General features: G+C 36.0%; 1 protein-coding gene across 1 annotated transcript in view; it reads left to right on the plus strand.

Annotated features, from left to right (window-relative positions):
• Positions 1-59: 59 nt before the first annotated feature.
• EMILIN2 (elastin microfibril interfacer 2) overlaps positions 60-25,942 on the plus strand; it is a 66,916-nt gene continuing 41,033 nt past the window's right edge. Inside the window, exons 1-2 of the mRNA XM_051970388.1 lie at positions 60-512; positions 1,096-1,218. Coding sequence (XP_051826348.1) covers positions 400-512; positions 1,096-1,218 — 236 coding nt within the window. The 5' untranslated portion in view covers positions 60-399. The remainder of the gene's footprint in view (positions 513-1,095; positions 1,219-25,942) is intronic.

Raw genomic sequence — 25,942 nt, forward strand, 5'->3', positions numbered from 1 at the left:
GTCCGGGTGGAGGGAAGAGTCACATTTCGGAGGGGGAAGTGAAATAAAGAGGAGGGCGGCAACCGGGGGGACCTGTGCGTCATTAAGGGACCCGTGGAGGAGAAGAGCAGGGTGAAGAAAGCCGGAAAAGGAGAAGTGTGAGAAAGTAGACTGAGGGGTCGGGTGCTGAGCGGGAGGGCGGGGGGCGCTGGAAAAGGGGCCGAAGCAGCACAGCCTGCTGCTTCCAGCTCGCAGACCTGGTGGCCCGGGCTCTGGGTGGCTGCCCCCTGCCCTCCACTCCAGAGCCCCGTTTGCGGGCGCGTTCGGTCCGGCGGGGCGGTGGAGCGCGCTCGTTCGCTCTCTTTGCGCCAGCTGCGGCAGCTGGAGCGGCGGGGCTATCCAAGCCCGGGGCGCAGCAGAATGTGGCCCTGCGGCTGGGCGTGGGTGCTGGCGCTCTTGGCCCTTCAAGGGGACTGGCTCACCCAAGCGACCCCCCATATGCGGCAGACCAGCCGGCCCGGCGTTCGGAACAAGTAAGTCTCTCCTCGCCCTTTCCCCTTCTCCTGGCCAGTATGTATCCCCTTGGAGGCGTGGACTCCCTCCCTTCCCATTCCCGAATGCGCTGGGAGCAGCAAGAAGTCCCCGGGTGCTGCGGGGTGACACGTAGACTCCCCGCGCCTAACCTAGCTAGCATCTCCTGGATTGGGGGCTGGTTTGGGGAGCCTATCCGGAGAACAGTGAGCTGACCGGCCAAGCGGAGGAGCCGAACCGCAGGCGGGACAGCAGCGGCCTGGAGACATGCTGGACCGACCTGGCCGCACGCTGAACTCTGGCTCCGCCGAGCTCTGGGGGGCGCGGGGATGGAGGGAGGGAGCATCTCCTGTCTCGGGGAAAGGGGGAGGGAACTGCTTCAAGACACAGACGCTGGAGCAGCTCACCTTGGCATTCATTCTCATTCTTTCATACACTTATTTAATTTTTTAAAAGACTATCCTCTCCATACCCACGTGTCCTCAGCCATCAAATGCATTGTATTTACATCGATTCATCCAATCTTTGCGGTTCTCGTAGTTCGCCCATTTTACAGTTAATCCTTTTCTCTCCTCCCCGCCCCAGGAACTGGTGCGCCTACATAGTGAACAAGAATGTAAGCTGCTCTGTGCTGGAGGGAACTGAGAGTTTTATTCAAGCTCAGTACAAATGTGCCTGGAACCAGATTCCCTGTCCGTCCACGCCGGTGTAAGTACTTTCGAGGCCGAGAGAGTGTGGCGGGGGTGGGTCGGGGGACTAAAGAGAAAGCTTGGTCTCCTTTCCATCACTAAATCACTTCCAGATCTAGTGAAAACTCAATAGCCGGAAAGTTACCGCGCTTAGCAGGATAGCGCAATGTGTGGAGGTATTTTAAAAGTTTATTTCTTTGTATGGGGATTGAAGGATATGGATGATTTTTGAGCCTGTGATTACTGGACCATGTTAGATGATGAACAAAGCTTTCCCTTTTTTATTACTAACATAAAGCAGCTGAAGGTAATTAGATCCATATTGTGGACTGTGAGGCAAGAGCACACAGCACAAGCTTCCAAAATAGATATTGTTAAAATCTTGAGGAAATTGTGTAGTACTCCTAGATTGTATAATATGGCTCAAAATCATAGTTTTGTACTAATATTTGATTCTAGAGAACATCATATCAGTGCCTGAATGTAACGTTTACAGTTTCAAATTCCATCCAGCAAAAGTCACTGTTTAAATTTTACATTTTTTTTCTTCTTTTTATAGTTAGGTGTTTTTAAATGACTGCAAATTGTTGTTAGTGATGGCATAAAATTATAAAATAATTCATTATCTTTATTTTTAGCAAGATTTCAGTTCCTTATAACAGAGAAAAGGCACGGTTTTTAAAGTGCATTATACATCTTATGTTCTGCCAGAATCAACTGCTTTAGTGCAAAATTTCCCCCTGGATTCAAGTTCTTACTCTGTCACTAATTATATAAGAAAGGAAAACTGGACCATGACTTCATTGATATGGGGCATTCCTAAATAGAGAAACTCCCTATACCAATGTGCAAGTCAACATCTTTTGTCAACTCTATAGTTTTAAAAAGTTACCCTAAATTATCCCATCACACTGAGTAATTGCCCAGAGGAACACAAACATTATTTGTCAGGAGAGAGATAGCTGTAGGATGGTGAGAAGTAGTCATCTAATCACTTGGAACCATAGTGATCTCATCCTTAATGGAAAAGATGATAATGCTCTTCCAGAGTTGTCATCAAATCCAAATGAGATGGTATGCACAAAACATTTTAGAAATATCTATGAACAGGAGTTTTTGTTTTTTTTTCTTACATAGCTTCTGCAGTTATAGTCAGATATAAGGTAAGGGTATATTGGAATAAATGATAATTATAGCTATATGACACAATTACAGGTACAATTCATATTCTCCTAATAATTAAGTTTGAATATATAATTATCATATATATAGAATTCCAGGCAAAGAAAGTATGCCACTGAGTAGCTGATTCTTATCATTCTTGGGATATTTTTTCTACTAATAGGATCATAGATTTAGAACTAGAATATACTTTAAAGCTTCTCTAATCCTCAGCTTCTTAAACTATTGTTCACCACCCTATATGGGGTTTGGTATCTGAAAGTGGGAGATTACAAAATAATGATTTATTATCAGTAAATGGTTTGTATACTTATTTTATATGCCATGTATACCTGGAATAATGTAAAAATTTCTTGAACAAAAAGGAATCAAGAGTTGAAAAAGTTTTAAGAAGCCCTGCTTCAGTCCTCCTATTTAACAGGAAACTGAAAGGCCCCAGGCTTAAAAAGTTTATCTGTTTTCACTAGGGTCACACAATTAGTAAATGTCTGAGGAAAGATTTAAAATTAAGTTTTCCTAAGTCCAGTGCTCCAAACTATGTTATGATGCTTCTTCAGCAGAATAGAATCTTAAGGCAAAAATTTAGAGCCTAATTGCCTGAGCCCAAACTTGGTGATGTGACTGGGTGGTCCTAGGACTCATCATTAAATTGACTTATAAAAGCATTAAATAGAAATTTCTTTGCCTGTCCCTCATTTCAAGGAGAATCCTACTAGTCAGGAAATCTTGCAAAGAAATCCTATTCTGCCTTAATAAATATAGAACACATTTAGGTTTATTTAATCTTTTATTCACTGACAGATTAAATTGGAAAAATGATGAGATAGAAATGTTTACGCTTTTCATATGTATTTATAATTAACATCAATGGAATTTAGTCCAGAAAGCATATAATTGTGTCACTGAAAATAGAATTAAATTTTTTTTAATTACAAAAAACAACCTGCAAAGATTTTTCTATTACAGGATTCTAGGTGTTTTTACCTAATATAGCATGTCTCTAAAGACGTCATTGATCACATTGAATTGATTGTTACAATTAGGATATATTTTATTTAAATCAAATAAATGTAAATTTAAAATTAAGAGAGTAAGACTCCAGGAGAGAAAAGATGATTATCTTACCTGGTTACGCCACATCTGGAGTATTGTGTTCGATTCTGGGTACCATATTTTATAGACAGACGTTGACAAGCTGGACAATGAATGCATGAAAAAGCATTTATTAACCATTTATGATATACAAGCATTGTGCTAGTGGTGTTAGGAATAAAAGCAGAAAAACAAGCTAGTTTTTCCTCTGAAGAAACTAACATTTTAATATTGGGAGACAACACATAGAAGAGGTTCCAGCTACAATTCAGATGGAAGAGCTAGTAGAAAACCATGTGATTATCATCTTCTTTAAAGCCACTTCTATTCATAGAACCATAGCAACTTCTGATTTTGACAGTACCAAAGGTTTTTGTGGTAAAGATTTTCTTTTCTGACTATGTTTTAAGGAGAGAGACTAGTATGATGAAGAGCCATACCAATACCATACCATATGAATTAATAGAAAAACTAGGAAGATCTGGCTTGGATTTCTATTTTAAGATACTTGGAATGTTATTATGCAGAAGCAAGATTTTTATATTTATTCATGATGCTAGAGCAAAAGGATGACCAGTGGAGTGGAAGCTATAGGGAGGAATTTTCCTGATAGAATTTCTTAGCAATTATTGCTGCTCAAACCTGGAGAGATAGTGATTTCCTTCTTAGCAAGGACTTTTACACTAAAGCTAGATGGCCACTTGTGAGAGATATTTAGAGGGGAGTTATGCTTTAGGTAGAGAGTAGAAGAGTCATTTCCTAAGCACTTGCACTGGGTTGTACCAGATGACTTCTGAGGTCCCTTCCAACTCTGAGATTCTGATTGTCTTAGGTAGTATCGGGCAGTACTAAAGTGATGAGAGTGGTGAGGAACAGGCTAGAGAATATATCTTATCTCAGCTAACACCTTACTTTAAAAATCTGATACTTAAGTTAAACAAATGAAAGTCGGAAGCATCTCTGTGGGTAGGTGACAAAGACTGGGAGGAGGCAATTTGGTTCGCTGGGAATTGTACTGACTGGAAGTAGGAGATCTGGAGGGCAACCTCAGTCACTTATTTTGTGACCCTGGTTAAGTCACTTCTCTGACAAAATAATATCATTTTCAGGTTTGATCCACCCTTCCTTTAATACTTCTCTGATGGCTGATGTCTCAAATCGATACTATGTAGATCTCCAAAGAGGGGGCAGTCAGGTGGTGCAATGGATAGAATGTCAAGTCCTCAGACACTTACTAGCTTTGTGATCCTGGGGAGCTCACTGAAAACCCTGTTTACCTCAGTTTTCTTGTCTGTAAAATGAGCTGGAGAAGGAAATAACAACTCATTATAGTATGCCAAGGAAACCCCAAGTGGGGTCACAAAGGGTTGGACATGATTGAAATGAGAGAACAACAACAAAAGATGGCCTCAGAACTCTTCTCTTGCCTTCTAATAACTATTTTCTTTGGTAATTCTGCCTTGTACCTCATTGACTGACTGTGTTCTGTGTCATTCAGTGTTTAATAGTATTTTATCTCCATTGTCAATGAATGATAATTCAATGATAAGCTGCTAAAACGAATGTGTTTGTGATATTACAGACTTATCCCCAAGAAGAAGATTATGAAGGGAAGTTCAGGCATTCTTTGTTAAGATTAATCATAAAAGTCCAACTGCTTTAAGCCAAATTGAACATTTTGGTATATAATGTGTAAAAATAGGACTATCAAGTCCTTTGCCTACACATGCACTTAGACATTTTAAACTATTTCTTTTCACGGAAATATGAAGTATCTTTGGTCTTTTTAGTATGTAGCTTCAGTGGTTGTAGCAATCAATGTGTATTTTTTGGCTATATTTAGAAGATTCATTCATTCATCAAATATCAAATACCTAAAATGTGTAACTGCTATAGAGATAAATAAGATTGTGCCCAAATTTAAGAAGTTTTTAGTGTAGTGTTGAAAAGTATATTGTAAAAGAAAATATAAGAAATATATATTAATATGAATGTTCAAAGGATAGAGATATATCACTTCTGTCTAGGTAAGTGAAAGAAGGCTTCACATAGCAGGACATTTCCTCATCTGCAAAAATGGATATAATAATATCACTATCTTTTAAGGTTGTTGTGAGGAATGATTTTTTTTAATTAATAGCTTTTTGTTTTCAAAATACAAGCAAAGTTAGTTTAAAACTTTTTAGCTTTTTATTTTCAAAATGTATGCATACATAGTTTTCAACCTTCATCTTGTTGCTATGTTCAGTGTTCTCTTGGTTCTATTCACTTCACTCAGCATTAGTTCATGTAAGTCTCTCCAGGCCTTTCTGAAATCCTCTTGCTGATCATTTCTTATACAACAATAGTATTCCATTACATTCATATACCATAACTTATTCAGCCATTTCCCAATTGATGAGCATCCGCTCAGTTTCCAGTTTCTTGCCACTATGAAAAAAGGCTACTACAAAATTTTTGCACATGTGGAGCATTTTTCCTTTTTTATGATTTCTTTGGGATACAGGCCCAGTAGAAACACTGTTGGATCAAAGGGTATGCACAGGCAAAGATAGTTTTCAGCATTCACCTTTGCTAAAACCTTGTGTTCCAAATTTTTCTCTTTTCTTCCCACCCTTCCCTAGGCAGCAAATTATCCAATATATGTTAAACATGTTTATATATTTCTATATATATTTCCACATTTATCATGCTGCACAATAAAAATTATATCAAAAAGGGGAAAAAAGAGGAAGAAAAAAAGCAAGCAAGCAACAACAACAAAAAGAAAAAAGATGAAAAGACTATGTTGTGATACACATTCAGTCCCCACAGTCCTTTTTTTGAATGCAGATGACTCTCTCCAGGAGTGATAATTTTTATAAAGCACTTTTCAAACCTTAGAGTAGTATACTGCTATTATCATCACTTGGATTTCAGTCAGGTTTATCACTAATATTTCAGTGGGCTCGGTTATGAGAAATAAATGCATTTCATTTTCCATTTGAAAATGCAAGGAGCAGAGGTAGCTGGGCAGAAGAGTGAGGGATGTATTTGTGAAACACCTAGTAGTCCATTTTGGCTAAACTATGAAGACTGGAAAGGTAAGTTGGAACTAAAGCATGGAAAACCTCAATTGCCAGCCTGAGGAGTTTGGACTTCATTGTATAGGCAGTAAAGAACCAGGGATGTTTGTGAGTAAGACTAATCTGGCAGTGGTTTATAGGAAAGATTGGAGGGTGGTGGTGGTGATGGTGCCTGAAGGTAGGTTGTTGCAACAGTCTGTAATCTAGAGGTAATGAGGGCCTAAACTAGAGAAGCAATCCAGGAGGTTTATGGATTTGAGAGGAAAGGACAGAGATGGAATTGTCTGTGAGCTGATTGAATGCGGAGGACAATGGATAGAGAAGATCAAAGGCAATGATCTTTAAAGGTTTCAAGTAACTAGTGGGGGATGGTGGTTCCATTAATAGAAATTGGAAAATTAGGAGGAAAGAAACAAGTTCATAAGGCCAAAGTTGAAGGTCATAGTTACTTTGAGCATCATAACAGCTTTACTGTGTTCCAGAGCTTCCAGAGAATGCATACATAACCATTGCCAGCTGTCGTGGAAATGTGTGCCACTGGTCACAAGGAGACCAGGGAAAGAACTCAGGACAAATCTTTCCTCATTACTAAGAGAAAAATTTACACCAGTACTTCAGTGATAGTGAGTGGGCCAACAGCATGATGTTCGTATGAATGACAGCACTTTAGTCATTTGTAATTCCAAAAGTTTTCCTAACTGATAGATAATAGCAACAAATTTCCCTCTGACCCCCCCCAAAAAAAAATCCACTTGGGAATTTTAAAATACCTTGCTCTAGTTTGAGTTTTTAATTAGAATGATGTTAAGGTAGCTACATTCTTCCTGTGCCTAAATTGCCCAATGGGACTTTGGCATTTTGGGAGAAACATACTTTTCCACTATACTACGTCAACGTGCAAGTATATGTCTCTGTATAACAAATACAATCCCTAAACAATTAGAATTTAGCAAGTAGATGTTACATATGGAAAAAGTTATAATTTAAAAATTAGTTTATTCAAATATAAAGGAAAATAAATTTATTAACATTTAAGATTAGTTGATAAAAATTATACATATAAACTGTTAACTGCAAAATGTTCAGAAAAAAAGCCTGATGCTGAAAGAAGATTAATATTAGAATTCATTACATTGATATGATTATTAGCTGCTTCAGTGGATAAGCTTAAAGCAAGTGTAGAAGATCTGGTGATTTCCCATCTGTTAACGACACAGTAGTGGTATTTATCATTTGTTGAGTGCTGACAGTATATTTGTACTATATGAAATGGGGGAAATGGTGATTTGTAGATAATGACACAGTTTGCTCTTTGAAAACTTCTCTCATATTATTTTTTTATTTAAAAGCTGTTCTGGTACTTTAATCCTGTGATTAGCATTGCCTTTTGACTAGTCTTCAAGCTCGTCTGTTTATTCTACAAACCTCTCTTATCAGACTGAGGTGAAATAAAAAGATTAAATAGCTGAAAAAAAGATATGACCCCCTAGCTGGTTACAGCCATCATCTTCACTCATTTAATCTCTTCAAAGTCTGACCTTTGTAAGGGGGGAAGACCTGATTTTTCCTGCCTTTCCATGTTATTCACTGGGCAACAGCTCTGTCTTATCTGCTCTGTTTCCATAAAACCCTGTTTATTTTAAAGCTCTGCTATTCTCTTAGAAAGCAGTCACTGGCTGTGATTCAACAGAAGTTTGTAATTTTGTGTCCTCAGCTGTCTGGTAAAGGCATTTTCATAGAATATTTACTCAGAATAAAAGTAATTTTACATTGCCGTGTGAAAAAAATGTTTCCTTAATTTCGAAATACAGTATTAGTTCACATCTGTTTCTATTCTCACCCTGTTCAGCCCTTTCTTACCAGTCAAGCCAGCAAATATTTATTAAGCATTTACCCTGTGTCAGGCACTGGGCTAAGTACTAGGGATTTAAAGAAAGGCAAAAATAGTTCCTGCTCTCTGAGAACTCACAATTTAATGAGGGAGACAATATGCTTCTAACTTTGTACAAGCAAAGTATGTACAGGATAAATGAGATGATCAGCAGAGAGAAAATACTGACATTAAGGGAAACAGAAAAGATTTCTTGCAAAGGATAGAATTTGAGCTAGATGTAGATGGAACACAGGAGGTAAAGAAAAAGAGGGAAAGAATTCCAGATGTGGAGGAGAGTGAAAATGTATAGTCAAGAGATTGTTTGAGGAAGAGCAATGAAGCCAATCCATAGATTTTAGAAGGGAGTAAGGTGAAAGACTGGAAAGGTAGGAAGGGACCATTTAGGAAAGACTTTAAAAGCCAAATAGGATTTTTAAATTTGATCCTGAAGGAAATAAGGAGCCATTGGAGTTTATTAGACGGGGCAAAGGGAATGACATCATCAAGTCCATTATTTAGGAGAATCACTTTGATAGAGTGGAAGATGAGTGGAGGTGGGGAGACTAGGAGAGCAAGCAGCAGACAGTTTTATTAGTTCAGATTCAAGGAGAATAAGGGTCCATATCTGGGTGGTGGCAGAGGAAAGGAGAGAACACTGCTGTCTCCAAATTAGCAGTGATCTCTTAATTGCTATAACTGATAGCTATTTCTTAATCTTCATCCTTCCTGATCTCTGCAGCATTTACTACTATCATCTTCCCATTCTTGACATTTTTCTCTCTCCAGATTTAGGTGACACTGGTCTCCTTTGCTCTTCCCATCTTACCACTTCTTAGTTTGCTTTTCTGAATCTTCTTCATCCGTGTCATTGCCACTAATTGTAAGTGGCCCCCTTGTCTTTGTGCTGGACCCACTTCCCTCCTCCCTCTATACTATGTCTCCTAGTGATCTCATCAACTCCCATGGTATCAGTTATCGGCTTTCTGCAGCTGATTCTCAGATCTATTTGTCTCCAGTTGTATTTTTCCAGTACCTCATTACACCTTATGAACCATACATCATTTAGACATCAAACTCAACATGTCTAAAGCCGAATTTTTTTTTCTTCCTCAACTCTCCTCTCTTCCTAGCTTCCATATTTTACTGTCCACCCATTTACTATTTTCTCTGTTACCCAGATTTGCAACCAAGGTGTCATCCCTGACTCATCACACTCTCTAATCTGCCATATTCAATCAATTGTTAAGTCCTTTCATTTCTTTCTTAGGAACATCTTTCATATACTTCTCAGGACATTGTCCCCAAAGTTTGACCCATATTACTCCTTACCACGTTTCCCCCTATTCAGTAAGTTTCAGCGTTCTCTGAACTTTCCAGGATCAAATATAAAATCATGTTTGGCTTCTAAAACCTATCAGAATCTCACCTTTTCCATTTTTTCCAGTCTTCTGAAGCTTGACTCCTCTCTGCGTACTCTGCAATCTAAAGATACTGGCCTCCTTGCTTTTCTTAGGAAAGGACCTTCTATCTCCCTGCAATGAGCATTTTCGCTCTCAATTCTTCATGCCTCTTCCCTCCTTATCTTTGTTTCCTGAAGCCGTCAGCTAAGTTTCACCTTCTGCTAGAAACCTTTCTCATTCCTCTATTTAATCATAGTGCTTCCCTCTGAGGCTTATTCTTTAGTCTATCCTTTATATATAATTGTTACATATAGTTGTTTGCATCTTACCTTACCTATTAGACAGTGAACTCTTTGAGAGCACTCTTTAAGAGCAGGGCTAAGTTTTTTTTTTTTTTTAATCTCCAGTGCCTAACACAGTCTTTGGCACATACTAAGTATTTAATAAATGTTTGCCAACTGACTCATTTATTAATTGCCAATTTATTAAGCCTCTTATGTGCTAAGTACCGAGAAAAATAGGACCTGTCCTCAAGGTCCTTACATTCTATCACGGGATTACAATATCAATACAGATAAATAAGTTAAATATAATTTGAGGAGGAAGAAAACACAAATTAAGTTTTTTTCCTGATCAGGAAAAACTTTCAATAAAAGGTAAGCCTAGAAATTAAGACTTCTCAGAGGCATTGTTGAGGGAGAGAATGTAGTCAAGGATGTATAAATATGCAGGTAAGAGAAGGACTAGCCAAATCAGAGTATAGAAAACTGACTTGGGTACATGTTCTGTATCTGCCCATATATAGTCTGAAATATATATATATATTTAAGAGTGCTTTTCCTTCCCTCGCTTCCCTTCTTCCCTCCTGTTTCCCTGTCTTCTCCCTTCTCTCTCAGGCCAGTGCTCTATCTACTCTGTCATCTAGCTGTCCCAAGAGTGGCTTTTCATTTAAATTAAATCACATGATTTAAAAACATGGTTCATTGTTAGGTAATAAGTGCTGAATTACATAATACATACATTGCAGCAATATATAGTTTGATGAATAAAACCAATATCTTTTGTTATTAATTATTCAATAAAGGATTTCTTTAGTGAACTTGAGATCAGGAACATTTGTTTTGTTTTGTTTTTTGTCTTCCTATTTTCAGTGCTTAGCACAATGCCTGACACATAGTAGGTGCTTAATAAATGATTGATGACTTAACCATTAAAAAGTAAAATTCCCTTAATGCATACTCTAATGGAGTATACTGTGCATACCTCTGTAAGTGAGCCAGTTTGGTTGAAATGTAAGTACATGAGAGAAATATGAACTTACATGTCTTGTGATTATTTTATTCTTTTCCTGTTTTGAATTTGGCTTTTATTCTGAGAAAGTGGTTAGATACTATATTGAGAGTACTTTGTTTCAGAATCCTTTGGAAGAATTCAGTTTAGCAAGCATCCTTTAAAAATAGGATTGAGGCTGTTCATGGTGGTGTATACCTGAATTACTGCTATTGGGAAAGCTGAGGCTGGAGGCTTGTGCTTTGAAGTTCTGAGCTTCAGTGAAACTAGTACTTTTAGCCTCCAAGTGATAGGGAGACCCAAACTTTAAAAAAAAGGGAGCGGGTAGGGGTGGGGGTGGGGACAGCAGAAGAAAACTAAAGTTGGATTTCTGGAGTATTTTCTTTCTGAGTAAACTCTTATAAATCTTACACTTTAAGTAAGCACCAAAAGGCCTAATTCTTTTTAAAGTATTCATTCTTACTGAATTTGCTTAGAATTCAGTCTGCTCAGTAATGGCTATCACATTGCTTTTAATATAATCTTTGCCCTTGACTAGGAAAAAAAAAGTATTCATTCTTATGATGAGGTTATCGGATCAACTTTGTAAACAATTACACATGGAATATAGTAGCTTAGGATCTACCTGGAGTGCCTTTTTATGTACACCATTTGACACCCTTCCCCCCCCCCCCCCCCCCCCCAGTTTAGAATAATGGCAATGGGCGAAACTTTCAGGATGACCCAACAAATTCCATTTCTTACCTAGGTTTATGGAATTGGGCTTGAGTACGCAGGAGTGTTGTGAGTCTCAAATGAGATAACAGATAGAAAACAATTTGCAAACCTTCAGGTGTTATATAAATGTCAGTTGTTGTTATTCTTCTTCATTGTTATTGTTATCCTCCATTCACCAGATATCCAAATTAGAATGATTTTATTACCTGACCATTTTATTGCACTTTCTTTGAGCTTAAGAAAATGTAAGTAGAGCAATACAAGGCTATGCTGGTAAATAATTAACAATGAGGGCTCGATGGGGTGGAAAAATATAGGGACACACACTTTTAAATTCAGTCTGCATTATTAGCACTTTCTTAAATCTTTCCATTTCAACAAAACAATAAACACAGCTTTGATTTGTAGCAACTGTCAATTTTTGATTAGTAAATGCTCATACTGAAGTTTAACAATTACAGCTCGCTCTAGTAACACATACTGTGTGTATATGTCTCAATGATTATAAAAGCTTTTTCTCAGCTCACATTGGGGATATTGTTTCAAGGGACTTTTTTGTGCTTTTCAAAAGATAACTACAGGAGACTTAAGATATGGAGGCATTGGAGGGAGGGAACAGGTAGAATAAACTATTCATTTATTCAATAAGTATTTATTCATTGCATATTATAAGATTCTGAGACAACTTAATAACCTTTGGGCTGAAGGTCCAAAGTATCTCAAATCTCCAAACTTTCTTGGGCAGGAAAAAATTCTCACTCGTGTTCTGGGGTTTGCTTTAGTGTGTCCATACCTGTGTCATTGAAGTCTCCAGGCATGTGTGGAGTGTAACCTGCTTCTGTTTGACATCGGGCAATCATAGGCCAATATAGGATGTTCACAGCCCTCTATGAAGGGGATGAAGGGGTGTGTGTGTGTGTGTGCCCAAGCGGTTGCACATGTGCTCACTGGTGAACTGTTGCTTCCTGGAGGTCTCCCTTCCCTAATAAATATTTTGGTTTACAGCTTGCCCAAACAGTACTGTCTTTCTTCTCTGCTAATTGGAATGGGTATTGTTTCCTTTCATGCATCATTCATGATTTGTTGCAGTAATTCCAATTATTCACATAACTTCCTACTCGTATTAGTACAACTAATTGCTACTAATATTTTGGGGTTTTGGCGAGAGTAAAATCTAGAAAGAGGGAGTATTGTTGGGGACAAACATCCAAATATAGCCACTTGCAGCTCAGGAATATTGCATTTACATTTATGCAATATGTTCCAGCTGGAAAAGGGCAAGATTTTTCTGACATCACCAACTGACACAGACTTATCATGCTAGTTTTTTCACTTCTTTCTTTGTATCTTTGATATCTCAAAGCATTTTTTTCCTGGTTAGGTTTAAAACAACAACTGTAGCTGAGGGTGAGGAGGATAAAAGAAAAATGGGATGCTTTGGACTAGAATCAGCTTTGACTCCTCTGTGGCAATGATAGCACTGAGTAAGGAATTTATGGTAGGTGGTGTTTGGAGGAGCAGAGTGCCAGCATTTCCCTCATCCTAATTAAATTTTGAAAAAGTCTTTTCACTGAGATTAGTTAGAAAGCTGTATAAGAAGGTTGGGTTAGAAAACTCAGAATATTATCTCACTTGGGCTTAACTTCCTTTTGTGATCTTAGAGCTGAAAGGGACCAGAATATAAAAGTACCTCTCCCTCCTCTTTTTTTTTTTACTTAAGAGGAAATTGAGGCCCAAAGACATGAAATAACGTCAATTAGGTAAAATGACACAGCTATTTAGTGTTAGAGCCAGGTCTCCCGGCTTCTAAAAGTCCAGTGCCTTCTCCAACTGTAGCATTCAAATCTACTAGGAGTTCTAGGAACTTTCTCTTGGTAGAACTCATTCAAAGTTAAAGTTGACACTATTAGCTGTGACAATAGTAGTATTGATACTACTAATCCATGAATGAATGAAAAAGCATTCATTAAGCACTTTCTCTATGCCATGCAGGCTGTGCTGTGTTGGGAATATAAATAAAAGTAAGCAAAACATTTTCCATCCTCAAGAAGCTTATTTTTTTTTAAATGGACAATCCTTTTAAATATATTTCCATATTTGTCATGTGCAAGAAAGATCAGGCTAAAAGGGGAAAAAAAAAAAAAAAAACATGAGGAAGAAAAACAAACAAAAAAGGTGAAAATACTATGCCTTGATTCACAGTCCGTCTTCCTAGTTCTCTCTCTGGATGTGGATGACATTTTTCATCCCAAGCCTTTTTGAATTGTCTTGGATCCCTGAATTGCTGAGAAGAACTAAGTCTGTCATAGTTTATCATCATATAATCTTCTCCTAGTTCCATTCACTTCACTCAGCATCAGTTCAGTTCATGTAAGTCTTCGAAGGCTTTTCTGAAATCAGCCTGAGGAACTTACATTCTAATAAGGGAAACAACATATATAGGGGAGTTGTGACCAAAGTAAAGTGTTTTAGACAGGAAAGTCAAAGAGAATAATAATTTGAGCAATAGTACAATTAATTGACTTTTTTTTTTTTAAATTAGCAGCAACACTGTTGATTTGATTTCTGTTCTTAGAGCTGCCAAGGTAAAGATGGGTTAGTAGGGGCAGAGGGAGATAGAGTATGCACAGGGCATGGAGATGACTGGAAATGTCATGGTGGACCAAAGACAAAGCAAGATATGGTAAAATGCAGATCAATAGAATCAAGGACACTAGGTTTAATTAGTAGTTCTGGATGAAGGTAGAGAGCAGATTACCTTCTGTGAGACAACCAATTAAGTTCAGAGATGCTTAACTTCAGAAGGTTGCTCTTAAGGTGATGAATTTTCTTTTATACCAGTAATTCTTGAAGTTTTACTAGGGTACAACACAAAGAAGATGCCAGCCACACCAGGGTTAATTGTGTTCATATGAAAGCAATCATGGAGCTTCTGAAGTGTCAAAGTAAAAACACCATTATAATGCCAACTTATATGTTTGTGTGAATTTTCTTTTCAATCTTTGAACTGCTTTCATATTCATTTACATATTAGATTCTCACAGTTTTTTTAAATCAAAGATATTTTGCTCTGGTTTAAAATCCTTAATGCAAAATCATATAATTTTTTTTTTAATCACTGTGAACTACGATGATTATGACTTTAGTACCTCAAGAAGCACATGCTTGAATTTGCATGGTGAATGGAGTCCATAGTTCTATGAGATTAGAGATTATATCATCATCATTAGTAGTAGTAATAATTTCACATAGTATAATACCTTTTATAGTAGATGTTTAGTAAATTTTTGTTGAATTGGATATACATAATACTTTCAGAAAAAGGAAGCATAGCATAAAGGATAGAGGGCTGTCTTTAGATCTGGATGAACTGAGATTTAAGTCTTGTTTTTGATACAAAAAACAAGACTTAAATCTCAGTTCATCCATTAGAAAAACTAGCTAGGGTTTTTCCAATTTTATTATTCTGTTCTTATTCCCATTTTTTCTTTCCTCTCTGCATGTCTCTTAGTGATTAGGATATATCACCACCACTACCAGAATAACACTTTTTTTTTTTTTTAAACTTTCTGGAATCTAGAAGACAGGTTTTCTGGAAGGTTAATTCAATTTAATAAACATATTGAGAGTCAAGTTCAGGTTGGTGACATCTGGAAATAGAGAAGAAAGAAATCTTTTGAGGAAAGAACTTAAGGGTTAAACTGGGGAAGCTAGTCCTCATCTCTCTGGGGGATTTCACCACAAATCCACCCATTGTATTTGGCAGGCAAATTAGGCTGGGAGTTAACCACATAGTGACTTAAAGCTGGAAGCGAGAGGTGTGGTAGATGTGGGGTGGTATTTTGGAGCCCCAGGTTACTTAATGTGAGGTGGTTAAGGAAATGCCATGACTGCCACAGCACCCCCAGGGGTGCAGATGTAGTGGAAACCTAGGATGTGGGAGCTTGCTGGCCATCTTGATCTGTGAGAAAATGTTATCGAATGTTATTCTCTGGGCGCATTCAGTGTTGCAATATTGGTTTACAGACATATACAAATATTTCAGGTTGACCCTGTATATCTATAAAACGAGAGGGGTTGAGTTCCAATGTTCCCTTCTTTTATAGATAGATCTATGATTCTATAAAGGTTGACGTCATTGTGGCGCTGAGGCTGATCTGAGACTCTGGAATTTGGCCGCAGATTGGGAGATTTAGAGAAAACAGCAAGGCACCTTTCGAGTAATTTATTAGAATTGTTCAAATCATACCTTAGTTTTATTGTCTCCCATATGTAATTATGATGTATGAACCACAAAATTCCTGTTTACCTCAGTGAGAGTGAGCATAGGGCTAAAGTCAATAGGGTAATAGCTTTTGACTAATAGAGGGTTAAATAAAATTAGACTAAAACTAACATGAGAATAGGGAAAGAATATTATAAACCCTTTGCATTTGACACAGTATCAAGGACACTGCTAGACATGTATCTACTCAATAAACAGCTGTTGGATGGAATTAACTATAGGCTTTTTTAGAAAGATGACAATGCTTTGGTGAATTTAAGAACAATAGCAAAATCCTTTCCAGTTACATCCATTTACCAAATTTTTCCATTATTTCCATTTCCTGAAGGAAAATAATTGTCATAAATCCCCATTCTTCTTTTCTTCTCACCACATAACTTGTTCCCAAAGATGATAAATTAGTAACAGCCCAGTTTCCCAGTTAGGAAAGTAACAGCCAATTACCATGATAAAATATCTCCTAAATGACAACAGTGGCAAAGGAAATAATTCTTGAGGACAATGTCTGGGAAGAACCAAGATTAGTTTACCTCTAGGGAAAACCAAATTGCTATGTGTTTGCCTCTTTTCATGTACTGACATTTTTTGAGTTTTGTATTGTAAAATAATGTGGTAGAATTTTCCCCTCCCCCCCCCACAATATCATGGTAGACAATATGCTCTCTTTCTGTAGCTTTTCTTCTGCCTTTTCCTTTTCTTCTCACTTCTAGTCCTGCCCAGTCTATCTCCAAACTTCCTTCCTAATAAGAAAGTAGAAGTTGAAAAAAGGAGATGGGAAGCATCAAAGGGTAATGCAGCAATGCTAGATTTTGAGTAAGAGTACATAGGTTTCATTTATTCTGGCCCTCTAGTAGAACTTCTAAGGTCCCTTCCAGTTCTAAATCTGTGATCCTGCATGGAAGCAATTCTCCTAGTTCCCCCCTCACCTCTAACATTCCCATGAAAAATAAAACAGCTAACAAATTGTGAAGAATCCAACTTGCAAATGTCTCTAAAGATGACTGGCAAAAAAGGAATACTTCTCCCACATGCAAATATATACATGCATATAACACACACATATGCTTGCATACATACAAACTCCTCATCATTTAGTACATAAATACTGTCCTTTCTTTTAGCAGATCAATATGGTAAAAGCATAGAACATTCACAAACCATGATTTTCTTTGTTTGAGGCAAGAGAGAACATTTGGAAACTCAGAAATAATTTAAGGAAGATAGAGTTTACTTAAGGACCTTGAAAACAATTCAGATGGCCATTTATTCCATAATTTAAAACATTTTTAGAATCATAACATTTCAGAACTGGGAGAGAATTTAAAGGTCATTTAGTCTAATCCCTTTTTTATAAATGAAGGAAACTTAGTTCATAGGGCAACTGACTTGCTCCACTGAGCTGGTTAATAGTATAGTCAGCACTAGAACTTGGGTCTCTTGGGCTTTTCATCCAGTGCTTTTTGCATCTTACTATTCTTTCTAGATCATTTATATGTCCAGGTAAAGTAAAAATATCTACATTACTAGTGTTCAGTGGAAGCATTCCATATTAGATATCACGATATCTATGGTTTGATCATGTTTAAGTAAGAACAATCAATTTTAGCTTTTAGGTTCTAGTCCTGATTTTCCTCATTCTAGTCTAGTGGCTCCAGTTCTCTCAGGAGTCCAGTGCCTTCATGCTGCTGTGTTCCCTCCTTCAAAATTCTCTTTCCTGCAATCAAAATTTCCATTTTTTCTGTACTGAGGATCTCAATTAGGTGTCAGTAAGGAAGCAATATGATTGAATGACTATATTGTATTGACTATGTACAGCATCTGAATCGAATTATACAGACTTCAGAATTAAGGACTCTCTGTGGTTATTTAGTCAATATGTATAGACTTTTTCTTAAAGTTAGCTTTATACACTATATGAATATAACCATGTAAAATTTTACTTTTAAAAGTTTTTTCTCTCTAGCATTTTTAAAAATTCAAGCAAAGATGTTTTGTTCATTTTTATTCTCATATGAGAAAGAGTATGACACAGTGGAGAACAGAATGCCTTGAAGGTCTGGGTTCAAGTTCTGCTTCAAACATATATTTGCTGAGTAAGCAAAGGAAAAATTATGTACTTTGTCAGTGTCCTAAGCAATTCTCCAAAACTATCATTACAAACAAATTGCTTGAATTGCATGAAAGGAAGAAATTTCTATAATAGAAATTCCTCATACTGAAGAAATAAAAAATCCAGGCCAAAAAAAAATTCATTTTAGTTCTTATTATTCTCTTTATCTTCCTCATCATCGTTCTTTCCCTTCATTATCTTTATCCATTGTCTCTAAAGGGCAGTAATTCCTGAGCTACAATGAAGTTCCGAGAAGCTTTCAAAGATCTTCTCATAATTATGTCTCTGCAACCTTTTATACTTAGAACATGAGTGTAGGCCATGCTTTGATTTTGAACAAGTCAGATTTTGACACTTAACAGCTCGACTATCTGATAGGCTCTTATCCCTGGAAGACATGTTAGCACTTTAAAGTAGAATGCATGCTAACTCAAATTCAACAACAACAATAAAAGACCATTTTACAAAGTTTATCAAACATTAGTGTTGTTTGCCTAATACTTAGTAAGGGCATGCCTTACTGGCTAGCCTACCTATATTCTAGAAAAAGGAGGAGGTGAGCAGGAGGAAAAAAAAGGGGGGAGATGTAGAAGAAGAAATTAAATAGATGAGTCAAGAATTACATTTTTATAAAAAACTAAAGTCCTCATACAGATATGGTTATGATCCATATAGGAATTTTTTGTTCAGTTATTTTTAGTCATGGCCAACTCTTCATGACCCCATTTGAAATTTTTTTTTGGCAAAGATACTATAGTGGTTTGCTATTTCCTTCACTAGGTCATTTTGTAGATGAAGAACTGAGGCAAACATGGTTAGGTGACTTACTTAGGGTCACATAACTTCCAAGTATCTGAAGCTAGATTTGAATTCAGAAAGATAAGTCTTCCTGACTCCAGGCTTGGCACTCTATCCACTGTGACATCTAGGTGCCTACATAGGAATATATAGGAATATGGTAAATGGGAAATTTTTCATTTTGAGCTGTGTGTTGAAAACAGTGCTTGATATCCATCATATTTCTGCATTACTATTAAATAAAGACAAAATAGTTTGGTTGCATGTTTATATTCAGTCATCATAAGTAGTGTTTAATTAATGTTGATGGTGTGTTCAGTCTTGAATGAAGTGGTTAACATATTGCATTAGTTATTACTCATAGCAAAAAAGGTACTTACTTTTTTGGGAAATATTAAAATGTTAGTGCATGTTGAATCAGTATGGAAGGTACTATTTAGCACAGAACCACATGATATTTTTATCTAGTGTATTTTTAGCCTAAAATTGATAACCTTAGACTAGAATTGAATGGACTGTCTTTTAAAATAGCCATCCAAATGTTCTAAATTTTTTTCTTTAATCACTAGGTGATTTATTTCCTGCCCATATAAATTGGTTCTTTCTCTAGAAAAGCAGGTTGTTGGCCTCCTAGAGCCCTGAGCAATATTTTAATCTTCTGGTTCAGTTGCCATATCTTTCTCTAAAAAGAAAAGAAATAAAAAGGATTTTCCAGGAAATTCAAGAAGCATATGATGTTTTAAAAATATTATGGCATTTTCCCCCTGAAAAGAAAAAGTTCTGATAAATTAATCTCCAAAAATTAATTCACCCCTTGGTTATCTCTTTTTTGACCAGCATGCAGTGATAATAGATGTTGAATGCAAATAGGATAGGTTATCAGAACTTCTTGTATTCCTTTGTGGAAATGTTGCAGAAGGCAAACTTTTTTTTGGGTGTGTCCTATAAAGGACCCAGCTGTTCTTATTTTCTTTAATGTAGGAAACGATGAGAAAATGCTTCTTAAATAACATTCTTTGCAGTGTCAGCCTTTCAGGAAAAATGCATTTCTAGTTATGTTCTACCACATCCATCCTAATTCAGAAAGAAAAAAAGAAGTCCCTAGTTTGTGAGCTGAGAAATCCCAAATAATAAATCATCCTTTGATCACCCTCACACAATCTAGAAGTCATTCTGTTTCATGTCCATACAAAACAACTAGTCATATTAAACATATATTTTCTTACAACGTGGAGCAGAGATGTCAGAAACATGGTACTCAGTCTATATGTGGTCCACAGTACTTCCAAGTGCCACCCAACCCAGGCTAAACATTTAACAAAATACAATAAAACATAGATAATATTAACTTGTGGTTTAGCAGTCCCTATTTTTGTCATCATTGGCACAGTATATAGAGAGGTGACTATGAAGTCAGGAAGCCCTTGTTTCAAAGTAGGAAGTACTTTGAAATACAAGTAGGAAATTAAATTCATATTTTCTAATTCTAAATCCAGTTTTTCCCCTAATATAAAACCAAAGTTCCATAGGCATCTTTTCCTCTGATATCTCTTGCATAGAATTCCATCATATACAAGCAGTTTCCTTGCTTCTAGAAAATCCTTCTGCCATGCTTTTCCCTATTGAACTCTTTTTGCTTTATTCAATTATAGCATTATTTGGTAGAATTAGAAAAACTCTTTGGGTGCATCTGATTTCCTACATATCTTGCCATCACTGACTGCACTATTAATAAAGTGATGAAAGCAAAACCCAACAAACAAAATTCAATAGTTGTAGCTATGAGTTATTCAGAACACTGATAAATGAAAAGCCAATTAAATTGATAGTTATGAAAATAACTTCATATTCAATTTTGGTTTCTGAAACTAGTTGAAATGTTAGTTGAGGTGGCAGTGTCAGTGTTGCCCAAGGATAGATGTCTTTTTTTTTGTCCTGGGAATATGAAGACTTTAAAACCTGTTTTCCATCGTGGTTGTGAGAATCAAACAAAATAGTTACATCAACATTTTCTAACCAAAAATATCTTCCTTACAACAATCCTGTATTATTACTTCCATTTTACATAGGATGAAACAAAGGCATCAAGAGAGAGATTTTGTGACTTTTTAATAGTCATATGACTAATATCCTAGAGGAGATCTAACTAAACATGGACTTTTTGACCCCCAAGTCCTTTATTGCTTCCACAGCACACTAGAAAAGACAAAGATATTTAGTGTTTTAAAGATAAACAAATACTGACCATGACTGGAATTTCTTCTTCTTTTTTCAAGACATATGAAGTAGATAGAGATTATTTAATTTGGTTTGAAGAAAACACTTCCTTTTGAACTAAACCTGTGATTTCATTAGGAAAGAGAATTTCCAGTGAGGAAATATACCTGTATAGATCAGTATTTTCTTTGTAACTTATTTCCATAATCTTAAAAATTTGTCAAAGATAGTGTTGTTAAACTCAAATAGAAATGGATCCCTGCCAACCACATAGTGACTTGGGATGCCATAAATTAACATTATCTATATTGCATTTTTTAAAAATCTGTTTTGTTAAACATTTCCCATTACCTTTTAATCTGTTTTAATTTGTTTCTGGTGTGCTAAAGAATTTTGTGGCCTGTGAATTTGACCTATCTGATCTAGGTACCAAGATGTGATGTGACTTACCCAAGATCACACAAATCTCTGAGATGTATCATAAGTCTTATCATCAGATCATAATTGTAAAATTGGAAGGACCTTCAGAAGTCATGTAATCATTCAGCCCTCTCATTTTTCAGGTGAGGAAACAGAGGCCCATGTAGATAAAATGACTTATCCAAAGACATAGACAGGAAGCATCATTTGAAGATACAACAAAATATACCAAATATTTGCTTTAATTAAAAAAAATTAGTAGTTTGTGGGGATTTTTCTGAGCAACTTCTAAGATGGTAAATATACAGCAAATGTAAGGCATAGTACAAAAGACATGTAAAAAGTCATATGTAGAGTAATAGAAAATGGTAGATAAAGTATGAATGATTATTATAGTAACAATTTTCAAGTGACAAGAAAAACCATTTGGATTAAATTTAGCAAACTTCGGTTATGTGGAGATTGGCAATTATTCAGTTTGTGGTTTATTTTGACTTTTTGCCTTAGCATCCCTCCTATCCTTTTAATTTGTTTGTTTGGCCAATAAAGCGTTTTGCTCACATTAATTATTCTTTCAATCTTTGCTTGAGTAATTGAATGAATACACATCTTTGACTTAGCTTCCCTTTCCTTGTTTTTTTCCTCATTAACTCTTATTGATACCTTTTAAATATAAGAATCATTTCTCATATCCATCCATTGACTCTTCCTTTGTAACTAAGAAAAAAATTAGGAAAATCTACTGACATATATCAAGCATTTGACAACATGTAGCCTTCCACACCTTTCCATTGTTAAAAGCCAGAAATATTGAGTATATTTTTTAATTGAGTTCAGTTTTTAGTTTTATCACAGATTAAAATTTTCAAAAATAATGCTTTTTATCCATTAAGAAATTTTTTTTATTCAAAACTTTGATTTCATTAGTCTAGGAAATTTTTTTTACCAAGGAAACTCTCTCCACTAATGCAAATTAGCAGTTCTTGTACAGTTTAATAGTCCTCTAGAGTTTCCTGGTACATTGTTACCGTCTGGTCATTTTTAGTCATGTCTTGACTTTGTGACCCCATTTGGTCACAACAGGTGATCTTCGACAAAGATCCTGGAGTGCTTTGCCATTTTCTTCTCCAGCTCATTTTACCAATGAAGAAACCGAAATAGGTCACATAGCTAGTAAGTGTCTGAGGCCATGTTTGAACTCAGATTTTCCTGACTCCATGCCCAGCATTTTATCTGGCTGCCACTGATGCATTGAGATGGTAAATCACTCGTTCAGCACCGATGCATTGAGATGGTAAATCACTCGTCCAGCATCATGCAACCTCTCTGTGGTAGAGTTGACATGTGAGATTATGTCTTTGTGTTTCTAACTTTTTGATTCTGTCTACAAGACAGTCCTGCCACTCCTTGGAAAGTGAGCTTAGCAAATCAAGATGCATTAGTTTATGATTAATAGTAGCTCATATTTATGTATTGCTTTATAAAATGCTTTTCAAGTTATCTATGCTATTATCAACTTCCCTTAAGTAGTTAAATGCTGTTATGTAGGATACTAAGAAAATTGGCAAGAAAATGACTGAGGAGTATAACAAATGACTTGGGAACTGTTTGTCAAACTGTTATAAAAGAGTCAGATGAATATATTGTCCCAAATCCCACAAGCTGTAATTATCTCCTTTTCCTGATAAGATCTTTTGTTTCTCTAAGCAACTCTGTTGCAGAATTCATAAAGAACAAAATAAGAAAAACAAAAGAAAAATAATAAATAAATTATCACAGATTTCTTACTGAATTAGAACAGCTTTTTCTTCTGTCTTTAAAGTTGTCTGGACGGGAGATGAGAGAGGTTCAAACTGAAAAAAAGAGAAGAAAGGAAAAAACCTACCTAAAACTTCTGAGAAAAAAATTGGGACTTTAGAACATTGTAATAGTCTTTCATATTAATGGGTTTAGTGTCTACAGATGCTCTCATAGATTATGTATTTTGGTGATAAAGAAAAATAAGTTGGCAGAAAGAGGATAGATATAAATATAGATATAAACTATCTTTTTAGTTAAGGAATATGATATAAGAATCATGAATAACATGGTTTGATTGATACAGGGAAGTAGTATTTAACAGTAGATAGCATTAGTTTCAGAAAAGCCTGAAAAGACCTATATGAATTGATGCTTCATGAAGTGAGCAGGAGTAGGAAAAACATTATACACAGTAACAACAAGATTATGTGATGATCAGCTGTGATGGACTTTGTTCTTCTAAACAATGTGGTGATTTAAGGCAATTTCAGCTGACTTGGGATGGAAAATGTCATCCGCATTCAGAGAGAGAACTATGGATATTAAATGTGGTTCGAAGCATAGTATTTGCATCTTTTTGTTTCTTTTTTTCTTTCTCATGGTTTTTTTTTCTCTTTTTGGTCTGATTTTTCTTGTACAACATGACAAATATGGAAATATCTTTAAAAGGATTGCACATATTTAACTTATATCAGATTGCTTGCTGTCTTGGGCAGGAGGAAGATAAAGGAGGGAGGGAGAAAATTTAGAATACAAAGTTTCACAAAAATGTATGTTGAAAACTATCTTTCCATGTATTTAGAAAAAGAAGATACTATTAATAAAAAAATAGATAACATTTACATACTATCTAGAAGAGCATTATATATATGTGTGTGTGTGTGTATATATATATATATATGTATATATATAATATGCTTGGCTTATGGATGGGATTTTCTCATTTCCTTTCCCAGCATAGGGTGAAAGTTTTCCATACTGTTATATCTTGAAAAGAAACATTAATTTTAAAAAAAATAGAAGTCAAAACTCATTAGAAATCATAAGTAGAAGTTGTGTTTCTTAATGGTTGCATCTCCCTCAATGTGCTATCAGTCTTAGCAATCCTCAGAAAGAAGTTAGGACCTTTTTGATTCTGAGAAAAGCTGCTTCATTCTTCCTACTATAGTGGCTTGAGATTGGTCATTCTCCTCCAGCTTCCTTAGGGCTGTGAATAACTGTTAGCAGTGACTGTGAAGAATTTTCAGTGGAATAATATGAGGAAAGTCTGCACTTGTCAATGTGGTTGATTGGAATATTCAGCTTACATAAGAAAATTTGTGTCCTAAAATTTGGATTTTTTAAGTGTAAAGTCTATTCATATCAGTGATGCTATTATTTAAGGTAAAAATGAAAAAGAAAAATAGTTAACATTTGCCTTTTATAATCAAAAGTAGACAGACCTGGGGTGGGGGAAGAGAGTTTGGTGTTTAAACACATCCTCTATTATAATAGTTTTATATTTTAATTTTATCAGGTCTGAACATATCTGCTGATTTTTATGTTTATTAGGTGTCTTTTCTCCTAGCAATGTTTGTCTTGAGATCAGTAGCATGTTGATATTTTGATGTTCTAGAAAGCTCAAGTGAGATATTTCCCATTAAGTTACATTTACCTTTAAACAGTTGTCCCTGTCCCCCTTCTCCTCGCACTACCCCCACTCAAAGTCATAAAACGACTTCATTTATCAAGGTAGTGGAGGGAGGTACAAAAAGACATTCTTTGAGAGATATTTTGGTTTTATTGTAACACTCTTGGTGCTGTTGGTATATGCTACTTGCAAATATTTTCATTGTTAGCAGAGGTTGCCCTTAGATAGAAAGTCCCCTTCTACCCATTAACCCTCCCCCCATTCTATATTTGGGGGGTCATGCCAATTTACTGGATTTGGAGATGCACCTGAGACCCAAGAACTAAACCCAATATTGGATATATAAATATTCATTTATTGGGTAAATTTAAGAAAAAAACAAGAATTATTTGTCAAGAACTATGGTTTATGAAATCTTTTGAAATTAAAATTTTTTCCCAATTTTGAGATTTTTAAAAGGTATGTCATTGTTATTGTTGAAATTAATAGTCGGCTAAAATAAACGTAGTTGACTATACTTTGTAATTTGGAATTCTCTTATTTCTTTGGAACCAGTTATAACTGCAGTAGAATTGCTGCTCAGTTTGGAGAGAAGTTAAGACATTAGAAGTAATAATAACAACTCCCACTTATATAGTATGTTTAACTTTGTAAAACACTTTTCACCCCAAGACTGTGTCATAGGTGATAGGATTGTTACCCTTTTTTCAGGCAGCAGTAATGACTTGCCCATGGTTATAGAACTGATAAGTGTCTGAGCTGGAATTCAAATGCAGGTTTCCAATTCTAGGTACAACAGTGCTTTGTACTCACATCAAGCTTCTTTTCCTAATCCCAGAATGCTTTTTATCATGAATATTTTTA

The sequence above is a fragment of the Antechinus flavipes genome, chromosome 1, assembly GCF_016432865.1.
Source record: "Antechinus flavipes isolate AdamAnt ecotype Samford, QLD, Australia chromosome 1, AdamAnt_v2, whole genome shotgun sequence".
NCBI lineage: Eukaryota > Metazoa > Chordata > Mammalia > Dasyuromorphia > Dasyuridae > Antechinus > Antechinus flavipes.